At 40.4% G+C, this 12,035-nt stretch overlaps 1 protein-coding gene across 1 annotated transcript in view; it reads right to left on the bottom strand.

Moving 5' to 3' along the window:
* Nucleotides 1-669: 669 nt before the first annotated feature.
* Nucleotides 670-12,035, bottom strand: part of LOC143029293 (uncharacterized) — an 86,904-nt gene continuing 75,538 nt past the window's right edge. Inside the window, exons 4-6 of the mRNA XM_076192032.1 lie at nucleotides 3,285-3,840; nucleotides 3,012-3,103; nucleotides 670-2,909 (exon numbers count right to left, since the gene is read on the bottom strand). Coding sequence (XP_076048147.1) covers nucleotides 753-2,909; nucleotides 3,012-3,103; nucleotides 3,285-3,840 — 2,805 coding nt within the window. The 3' untranslated portion in view covers nucleotides 670-752. The remainder of the gene's footprint in view (nucleotides 2,910-3,011; nucleotides 3,104-3,284; nucleotides 3,841-12,035) is intronic.

Consider the following 12,035-nt stretch of genomic DNA (forward strand, 5'->3'; position numbering starts at 1 on the left):
CAAGGGACCTGAGAATTGAGAAATATCCGACATAAAAAAACTGAGTGTTATGAACATTTACTTATATTTTTCATAAAAAAAAATCCCATTTTTATATTAAATTCTACATTCTATGTATATAGTTTGCCCAGAATTTTTTTTCTCTATCTGAATTGGCAAATAAAATTATCATTACAAATCTCACTTCCATATAATATACCTCTGTATGACAACAGACCTTTACCAATAATCCTCCATTATTACGCATGCCAACAACACAACATATACTCTATAAGGGATTTGTGGGAAAACCCTGTTCCAGTCATGGCATTTCTCAGGGAGACAGGACTGCTCAGTCACTCTATTGAATGACAACAATAGCAACCACACAGTTCAGGGATTAACCACTAAATTTCAGTAGTTGTTGCATTTTTTTATTTAAAAAAAAAAAAAAAAAAAAAAAAAAAGTGATGTTTTATTCTAAGTTTTCTATCTTCCTTTTCACCTATTGTCCTTCTGTTCAACACTTTATCTTTATTGAAGCTTACACAGAATTTCAATATCTAACCTAATCTGTCATCCAATTATCTTTATCAAAACATAACCCAATAGCAATTTGAAAATTCTGTAGTTGCTACTTTGCAAATTATTTGAAGTTTTCTCATCCTCAAGAGTAAATAAAACATAATAGACAAATCTATTCAACATGGAATATTTTTAATGATTTACCTAAGAAAACTATACACTCCATAGGAAGAAATACAAAATACATCTCAAATCGCATCCATTTTCTCTTTTTTCACAACACAATTAATTTCAAAATTTTGCTCAAACATTTCTTCTTTAACATGCTTTCTATAATCATGAACATTTTCTATCTTCTGATCTTCAAACTCCACATCATGCTCTTCTTTGACTATCATTTCTAAATCTATGTCATAGTCTTCCTCCACTTTTATCAATACACTATTCACATTATTACTTACACCTGCTGCATAATTATCCACAGAACTTTGTGGTTTATTGGCTAAGGTGGGCTCATTTTCTTTACATAACTTTGTATGCAGTAAAACATGTCTGGCTAGATTGTGAGGAAAGCAAAAGCTAGCTCTGCAATGTGTACATTCATAAGGCCTATTTCTTTTAAAACGTCTATAATAACCAATGAATTCCTTTCTGGATTGAAAGAGCTTTCTGCAATGTAAGCACCTCAACTTATCAACTTTATGAGCTGTAAAATGTAATTTCAAATCACTGTCTTCCTCAAAAGCTCTACCACAATGCATACATTCAAATGGCTCCTTGCACTTAAAAAACTGCTGGCCTTGATGCTCATGATCCATTGAACATGTATGGGGACATACAGCATTCTTTCCAGTATGTTTCAAAACATGTTTTTTCAATGCTTTAATCATCCAAAAAGGCTTGTCACACAGCCTGCAATGGTATGGGGATTCTTCTTCTTTATGCTGCTGAACATGCTCTTTCAAGACATATGATTGTGAAAATGTCTTTTTGCAGTGCATACATTTGAAAGGCTCTTCCCCAGTGTAGGTTCTCTGATGGGCCTTCAATACACTAATGAAAGAGAAAACTCTATCACAAACCATACATTTGTAGTTTTTTTCTCCAGTATGAGTTCGTAAATGAGCTCTTAAATAACAAGGTTTTTCAAATCTCCTACTACAATGTGTACATTTGTAGGCATGCTCTCGTGTATGGTTCCACATATGCATCTGGTATTCAACTAGTCGTTTAAATGTTTTACCACAACGTGAGCAACGATGAGGCTGTTCTCTTCTGTGTATCTCTGCATGTCTTTGCAATTCATCTAAGTGTCTGAAAGTTCTTCCACACTTTGAGCAATCATTGATTTGCTTTCTTCTGTGTGTCAGTGAATGCATTTTCAATTCATTTAAATGCTTAAAGGTCTCATCACAATAAGTACACTTGTGTGGTTTTCTCTTGTGCATGTCTGCATGCCTTTTCAATGTACTCCACTCTTGAAATGCTTCACCACAATGCTTGCATTTGTACGGCTTTTCTCCAGTGTGACTCCGTAAGTGTACAATCAAGTGGTCAATCTGTCTGAAAGCTTGGACACAATATGTACATCTATATGGATGTTCTACTAAATCTACTCTAGAATTTGGAACTGAAGGGCTGCAATACTTTTTATCTTTTGATCTATCAGAGAGTGTGGTGACTTGTTCTTGCCACTGATGCAGTCCCTCTTCATTTTGGTTAGGCATGTGTGTTTTTGAATGTGACAAATGAGTATCAACCCTGACCCCTTGATTCATCTTCTGGAAATAATTATAATTACTTATGTGTAAGTTCAAATGTTCTTTCAAAGCATGAAAATATTCAAAAACAAGACCACAGTGTAAACATTTGTATGGTTTTTCTTCAGTATGTGTCCTCAGATGAGTTTCCATTTGACTTTTATGACGAAATGCCTTTTCACAACGAGTGCACTTATGTAGCTGTGTTCCTGTGTGGGCTTGAATATATTCTTCCAATTGAGAAGTTTGCCTCATTTTCTTCCCATCATACAAACTGGTATGCATACCAGTATGGGCTCGAATATATTCTTCTAGCTGAGAAGTCCGTCTCATTTTTTTCCCATCACATAAACCTGCACTAGGAGTCCCTTTTGTATTTGATTCTCCCAGATCTGTTCCTGCCCTTTTTTCAGCCAGTATTCTACCATCCTGAGTGCTTTGAGAATTCTTATTTCCTATACTTGCCTGAGGTACTTTATGCAGGAGGGGTTTGTCAAAACAAGCTGTTTTAAACATGTTATCATGTGAGCTTTTGTTTGCAAAGGTTACTGACATTCCCATCACATTGTGAACGTTGGTATCCTTCAAATTCCCATCTTTCTGAGATTTCTGTCCTCCCATAGTAACAGTGAAGGGCCTTCCATGCTGAAATCAGAACAATTACAAAAATATAACTTATTTCAATGAAATAAAAACATCCACCAATATATTAATAAACTAAATAGGACTAATGACTTGTTTGCTTACCTCAAGACCTTCAATTTTCATTTCCCTTTGATAGCTTTGTTTCCTGTTTATCTCTCTTTGACTGTTCAGATCCGTTTTTTGCTGAAGCTCTCCTGAGTAAATAAAAAATACAATCCTACAAATCCTTTACAACATGATCTATTAATCTTAATTATGTACATGTTGCCCTCCTTGGTTGCTTAACCTTCAGTCACTTCATCAAATCTTACATCTTCATTAAGTTTACTTTGACATTATCCCTATAGAATACAACTATATCTTTAATGTTCTCACCTGTTTGTTTAATGGGCTGACTTTCCATGTTACCAGAAAAGAAATCCTTCCTAACCCTTACAGGCATGTCTTGCCCATCTGTGTGCAGTTTTAGATGGGCTTGTATTTGATGTTCTTCCATAAAGACTCTATTGCAATAAGTACACTTATATGGCTGTTTTGCAGTGTGACTTTTTAGATGTTCTTGCAAATGAGACAGGATTCTATAAGCTTTCCCACAGAATGTACAAACTTGTGGTTTCTCTCCAATATGTATGGTTTCATGATTGCTCAACTGACTTTTTCTGGCAAACATCTTGTAACATTGTTTACATTGAAAAGGCTTCTTTCCTGTGTGCACCAAATCATGCAATTCTAGTTGCAACTCCTCATCAAAACTAGCACTGCAGTGTTTGCATGAAAACTGCAGTTTGCCACCACTATAAACTGTTAGGGGTTTCTGTGTTGTCTTCTTTTCCTCAGCAAATGCAACTTTTGTTGATTCAAGTTTGCCCATGGGAAACTCCACAGAAGAATTATCATTTTCATTAAGGTCCATATCAGTTGAAAGTCCAACCTGAAAATACAGTCTACACTTAACATTGAATGAGAAATATTTATATGCCATACTCAACTACTATCTGATTAGATTAAGTTTTCATATTTCTAAACTTATAAAGGGGTGGGAGGCCTTAGTACACAGGGAGTAACAACAGAGTTTAGAATCATTGATACACCAAAAACATGAGATACAAAAGCCCAGAGAAATTACCTTCATGATTATGGGAAACAACTAGGATCCAACTGACCTGATTAATTATACATTTAAGTTACGTCAGTATTGTGGTATAGTGCTATGAAATGCCTTGGCATTCGACATGAGCAGGGCACCGTAGGTTTGCACTGCAGTGTTGTGGCATGCTCGATCCCCAGATGCTTTCCAGTACAAGGACTCTCTGTTACTGGCACAAGGCCCTCATTGATTGATACATGTGTAATAATGAAACTGGCACTGTTTTCCTTCTATGCAGGGAGTATGACACTGCCCCCATTTTAGTTGTCTAGAACTGTCTCTTACTGTGAGCATGTCGCTCGCTCACTCTTGAGATTCACCTCTGTATGCATAACCTACCAATCAATAAAGGCTCCAAACGTCCCCCCACGTTTCTGTTGCACACATACATGGCACAGTGAATAGGATGGTGTTTGCAATTGCTTGCAAGTGTTTGCAATGTGCAACAGTGAAACATGGGACAATACGTGAATCAGTGGCGCATACCGACAGAACTAGACCGATAGGTGACAGTGAACATGCTGGACCATGAGTGCAGTGCCGATACAGTGAGCATGAATGGGACCATGCAAAATCATGTGATAGTGATAGTGGCGCACCTTTGTGCACTTAGTGGGGCGAACAAAGAAGCCTTTGTCCCACTGCTCCACCCTACTAACTGCAGACGTCACCCTGCATGGGGCCCATGCCAAAGCAGGCTGCGTGAACAAGGAGGCCTTTGTCCTGCTTTGCCTTGCTCACTGCGAGTGCCACCCACGTGGGGCCTAGCTGATTTGCACAGGCCACACCCACCCAGCTTAGGAACTGCCACACTGCCTCTACTCCCCCGTGGCAATTACATCACCGCAGGAGGAGGCGACACCACTGCCGCCCGCTGGAGGCCCAGTAGGACCTGCACGCATGAACCGTGTCACCATGCAAGGGGTCCCAGGAGGGCTGGCACCTGCCATCCTAATGCCTTGCGGGCCATTGCCCTCCACCACCTGTCAGTGGCCGTGATGCACTGCCCTATGTAGGTGCGTAAATCACTGGGATAGGCCCTCAGCACCTAGGCATGTCAGAGATATCAAGAGCTCTGCAGACACCGCGGTCGACATATCTCACCTACCCCCCCGCAACAAACACTTCCGGATCACCTTGATGCCAGAGACAGGGACCGCAAAGCCGCCATACGGATTCACAGGGATGTCTGAACGCCCCTTCTCCCCTTCGGTTTGGCCAGTCCCACCCGATTTCCTGGAGCCTATCCTAGCAATGACATACACGAACAGGTGCGCCGAGCTGACATTGCCCATGGACACCTCACCGGCTGTCACTCACAGCTACATCCTATGGGACTTTAGTGACGTGCTGGTCTTCAAGGACGACCCCAGCACCGTCCCCCTAGGAAAGACGATGTTTCTCCCCCCCCCTCCCTCATGAGAACCTACCTGCAAGCCGACACAACTCCCCTCACCGCCTGCACGCCCAGGCCAATACCAAAGGATTACAAAGGCGGAGCATGCCGACAGGAGACCTTTTGGTCCATATCTAGGTTGGATGCAAAAAAAAAACCATAATAATAATAAAATAATAAATAAAAACTATAATAATGTACATAACAAATAAAATAAATAAATGCATAGGTATAGTTAAATAATAAACAAACAGGTAAATAGTAAATAATAATAAATTGACATATAACTAATCATACATACATATATCAAGGCTTTTTCCCCCTTTCAAGGGAGGTAGCCAAAAAGGAAAAGGCACAAAATCACTCCCACCCATTCCATTCCTGAATACACTCCACATGCCTCCACCCTCCCTCTTTTCTTAGCACCTCCTGGATGACGGGTCATCCCTGCACCTTGTCCACTGCCCTGGGTCAGAAGCAGTGTCGTAAGACACAGCACATCCACAGCAAGGCTGCTTCATTATATCGGCGACCCCTCCTCTCCGTCCCCCCATTGCATAAATGGAGAAGACGGGGAGAAATCACTTCGGGCTGCGTCAAATTTTGCTCACACATACTACCTCACCCCACCATCCCCCCACCCATTCCACCTCATGCATCACAACATCATCCATATACAACCATTCTCTATTCACCCCTGTCTTCTGTCCTCTCCCGTCCTTCCTCAACAGACATTCCCCTCTTCCCCAAAGCCCCCTTCACCCCATCCATCCACCTCATCCTAGGACATCCCATCATGTTCACTCCCTCCACATCTGCCTTCCATACCTCTTTTACTAGTCTTTCTTCACTCATTCTTTCCATGTGTCCAAACCATCCCAATACTCTTTCATCAACCCTATCTCCCAACTCCCTTTCCATCTGCGTAGAGCTGATGGCCAGGGGTGGTTGCCGCTGATTGGCCCCCAACTCTTGGGGTTGGGGGGTGGTCCCACGACGTAGACGTTGCAGCTCCAGGACCTTGCAGCTCCACAAAAACACAAAATTGGCAAAACTTTATCAATACACTTGATCACAAAACAAACACCAGCAAATTGTACAAAACACTCAACAGCATCACACTATCCAACACTAACACTACACGCTCTCACGCAGCAATAATCACAACAACAGATAATCTACCCTCAAACAGACAACAAGCAAACGCACTCATACGTCATTTTGCACAGACGAGCCATCTTACATCTCACCCTGACGACCGACGCACCATTCGACGTAAGAAAGACTTCCCCACAGACTCAGACTATACACCCTTCATAGACAGTCAGACAAAACTCATAATGCATAATCTCAAGCACTCATCTGCCTGTGGCCCTGATAACATAAGCAACATCCACCTAAAACACATTGGACCACAAGGTATACACGCACTCACAAACATTGCAAACTACAGCTATTCACACAACACTATACCCGACATCTGGAAGCATGGTAAAATAATCACCATTCCAAAACCGAACAAAGACCCAACAATCCCAACATCGCACCGCCCAATCACACTTCTCTGCACCCCCTCTAAAGTCATTGAACGCCTAATACTTAAACTTGTCACACCATATATTCCCCTTGCTGACTCACAACACGGTTTTAGGCCACTACACTCCACAAACACTCTTCTGACAAACCTCACACAAAGAATTTTAGATGGCATCAATTCAGATAGGCCCCACCACAGAACACTTCTTATAACATTGGACATTAGTAAAGCTTTTGATGCTATCCCCCGCCACAACCTAACAAATAAAATATATAACACAGACATGCACAATAACACCAAAAGATGGCTGGCCAATTATCTGGCAGGCAGGAATGCTCATGTGTCATATAATGGCCAATCATCGCACATCAGAAACATTAAGAACGGAGTACCACAGGGCTCAGTTCTATCCCCCACATTATTTAATCTATACATGCATGACTTACCCACGCCAGACACCTCAGAAATACAAATCTCTTCCTACGCAGACGACATAACAATCACATGCACACATCGTAACACAGACAAAGCTGCAGAAATAATCCAGCCTTACCTTGACACACTCAACACATGGTTCATCACAAACAGACTCAAAATAGCTCCAACCAAATCTACAGCAACACTTCTCACCAACTGGACAAAAGAACACAAATACATACCTCATCTCTACATCAACAACACTCTAATACCACACACAAACACACCGAAAATTCTTGGTGTAACATACGATACATCCATGTCTTTCAAACAACACCTCACAAACATAAAAAACAAATGCACACCTAGACTTAACGCACTTAAGTCAATCACAGGAACAACATTTGGACAAAACAAAGAAACTAATATAACAATATACAAACAATGCATACGCTCAGTGATGAATTATGCGAGTCCTGCATGGGCTCCTAATCTCAGTGAGACACACCACAACACCCTTCAAATCATACAAAACAAAGCCCTAAAAACAATTACAGGCTGCACAAATACATCACCTACAGACCATTTACACCATGAAACAAAAGTCCTCAAAGTCAAGGACCACCTCGACATGAGAGGCACACAAACACTTGCTGCAGCCACCACAAACACATCACACCCGCTACACTACATAGCAGAACACCCACACACACCAAGAAACATTAAAACTACACCCAAAGACCTTTATTACGCACAGATACTCTCTTCTCTTCCTCCACAACCACCAAATACCAGCCTCCGGAAACATATTCATAATCATATCACTCACCGCTCCATTAACACACTGAAAGACAACACACTGCTGCATGCCAGACCCCCTGATATCCACCCTTCTGAATCCTCTCTCCCACGAAAGGACAGAGTCCACTTGGCCAGACTGCGATGCGGTCACCACCCAGCACTTCTAAGCTACCAGAAGAGGCTGGACGACGGTGTTGTGAACAGCTGCCCAGGATGTAACACTTCACCCCATACCATACAACACATAATGGAAGACTGCATTATACACAATCATGCACGCAAACAACACAACATACACTCTATAAAGGATTTGTGGGAAAACCCAGTTTCGGCTGTGGCCTTCCTTGAGGAGACGGGACTGCTCGGACACACAGTCTAGGGAACGACAACAACAACAACAACTCCCTTTCCACCCCTGTTCTCTTCCTCGCCTCCTCATTTCTCACTCTATCCAGCCTAGTAAACCCCATCATACTTCTCAGACACCTCATCTCAAACACATTCAAACTCCTTCTCTCTCCCTCTCTTATGTTCCATGTTTTCTGCCCCATACAGTGTTGTTGGCACAATCACTCCTTCATATAGTCTCCTCTTAGCATCCATTCCCAAATGTCTATTCCTCATTACACTCTTTAATCCACCAAGGCATTTACTCGCTTCTCTCAATCTACATTCTACCTCCACCTTCACTCCACCTTTTCCTGCCACATTTGCACCCAAGTATCTAAAACTATCCACTTCCTCCAGTCACTCTCCCTTAATGCTCACTTCCAGTCTACTGCCACTTTCACCCCTTGTACATCTCATCACCTTACTTTTACCCACATTCATTCCCAAACTTTGTCACCAACTTCCTCAATCCCTCCTCCAATCCTGGTACAAGCGCAGTGTCGTCCGCAAACAACAGCTGGCTCACCTCCCACTTTTCTCCATTTTCTTTAATCATCTCCAATCCCTATCCCACTACCCATGCATTTACCTCTTGCACTACCCCATCCATGTATAAGTTGAACAGCCAAGACGATATAATGCATCCTTGACGAAGTCCCACCTTTACCTCGAACCATTCACTCTCTCCATTTCTAATCCTGACACAAGCTCTACTACTCTCATAAAAATTCTTGACAGCTCCTAGAAGCTTTCCTCCTATCCCGTATATCTGCATAACCTCCCACAGTGCCTTCTGTCTACCCTATCGTAAGCCTTTTCCAGATCCATAAAAGCCCAAAAAACATCCTTCCCCTTTCCTATAGCTTTCTCACATATCTGTCTTACCACAAAGATCTGATCTACACAACCTCTACCTGTTCTAAATCCACACTGTTCCTCACCAATTACTCCCTCTGTTCCTCTCCTAATCCTCTCAATCAAGATCCTCCCATAAGCCTTCCCAACTACACTTAACAAGCTAATCCCTCTGAAACTACTACATTCACACTTGTCCCCTTTTCCCTTGTAAAGAGGAACTATACAGGCACTCATCCAGTCCTCCGGCACTCTACCCTCTCTCTAGCAAACATTAAATAACCTCACCAGCCAGTCAACCATCACTGTACCTCCTTTTTTTTAACATTCTGCATGGCATCCATCCAGACCAGGTGCCTTACCTGCTTTCATCATCTTAACAACTGCCTTCACTTCATCCTTCCTTATTTCTCCTTCATTTTCCTCACTCATCACGGTCCCACTTTAATAAGTCCTCTCTATCAAGGTGTTCTTTTCCTTTCATAATTCTGTAGATGGTTAGTAGGTCCCCTCGTTCTCTTCTTTGTTCCAGAGTCAGCAATTCCAGTTCAGCCAGTCTTTGTTCATATGTCAGGTTTGAAAATGTTTGGGCCATCTTTGTCGTTGTATTCTTTCTAATTTTCTTATATTTATTTTTGTACTGGATGACTATATCAGCACTGCATATTCCAGTTTTGGCCTTATCAGTGTTTGTAATATTTTCTTAATCATTTCCTTATCCAGGTATTTAAAGGCCACCTTTAATGATCTCAACAAATTGTATGTTTCTCCGACTATTTTATTTATGTGTTTATCTGGCATTATGTCTTTGGTAATGATTACTCCTAGGTCCCTTTCAGAGTTTACTTTCTTTACTTCTTTTCTGTCAATTTTATACTGTCCTGATATTCTATTCTTACTTTTCCCAAATTCAATTATACTGCTCTTATTGATGTATTCTACCTCCCATCTCTTGCTCTACTCTGAGACTTTGTTCAGATCACTTTGTAATGATCCCTGTGGGATGCCACTACTCATTTCCTCCCAGTTTGTGTGGAATGGCAAATGATCATTTAAATCAATTAGATATTCAAGAAGATTTAGATAAATTACAGCAATGGTCAGAAAAGTGGCCATTGAAATTTAATACAAGTAAATACAAGGTTATGCACATAGGTAAAAATTACAGTATGATTACAAATTACTTGAAAATTCATTAACAAAAGTGGATAGTGAAAAGGATCTTAGCGTAAGTATCAGTAATGATCTCAAATCATCTAAACAGTGTATTTCAGCCTCTGAGAAAGAAAATAAGATTCTAGGACTGATTGCACCATCTTTTGACTTCAAAAGTCCATCTCTCATTAACAAGCTATATAAATTGTTGGTTCGTCCACATTTGGAATATGCTGTTTCTGTATGGTCACTGAATTTCATTAAAGACATTGACAGATTGGACAAAGTACAATGGCAAGCCACAAAACTGATTCTAAATATAAAAAATAAATCATACGAAAATTGGCTAAAACATATGAATCTGTTTTCCCTAAAAAGGCGTAGACTCAGAGTTGACTTGATACATGTCTTTAAGATTCTAAAGGGGATTGACAGCATCAAAAGTGACCAAATTTTTACACTGAATGAGAATCCAACAAGAAATAATGGTCACAAATTGTCAGGAAATAGATTTAATTTGGAAGTGGGTAGAAACAACTTCGCCAACCATGCAACTAATGAATGGAATAAACTTCCCACAGAGGCAGTGCAATGTAGTTCAGTTCGAAGCTTTAAGATTCATTTAGATAAACATCTAAGCAAGATGCTGTAATGACTGTCATTTATTTTATACTATTTGTTTATTTGTTTTATTATTATTTGTCTATTTGTTTATTTGCTTGATTTTCATTTATAGTCATTTATCTGTCAATTTATTATTATTTACTATTTACCTATTTGTTTATTACTTAACTATACCTATGCATTTATTTTATTTATTTTTATTTATATTATTATAATTTATATTTACTTTTTTTTTTTTATCATTATATTTTTTCACATCCGACCTAGTTATGGACCAAATGGTCTCCTGTCGGCATGCTCTGCCTTTGTAAATCCTTTTCTTGGCTCCTCCTGGATGATGGGTCATTCCTGTATTTTGTCCACTGCCCTGGATCAGAAGCATTGCAAAACCACACAGCACATCCTCAGCAAGGCAGCTCAGTGTTTACCAAGGAGCCAGAAGGGTTAATACCAGAGGTGGAGGTCAAGGATATTCCAATGTTATCACAGATTGAATTCCCTAGCGAGGATATTATCAGTGTTATAGATAAACTACAAAGGAATAAATCCCCTGGGCCGGAACGGCTTCATCCTCGAATTCTGAAAGAGACGAAAGATGTAAGCATATCCGCTTTGTAAGATCTTTAATCTATCACTTTTGAGCGAAAGACTACCCATAGATTGGAAACTAGCGAACATCTTGGCAATATACAAAAAAGGTGACAGAAGCAACCCAGGTAATTATAGACCAGTTAGCTTAACATGTGTCATATGCAAGTTATTGGAATCAATAATTAGGAAAAGGATTCTGGAACATCTCAAGGG

Source organism: Oratosquilla oratoria, chromosome 10 (genome assembly GCF_046742065.1).
Source record: "Oratosquilla oratoria isolate Oo_2021 chromosome 10, ASM4674206v1, whole genome shotgun sequence".
NCBI classification, from domain to species: Eukaryota; Metazoa; Arthropoda; class Malacostraca; order Stomatopoda; family Squillidae; genus Oratosquilla; species Oratosquilla oratoria.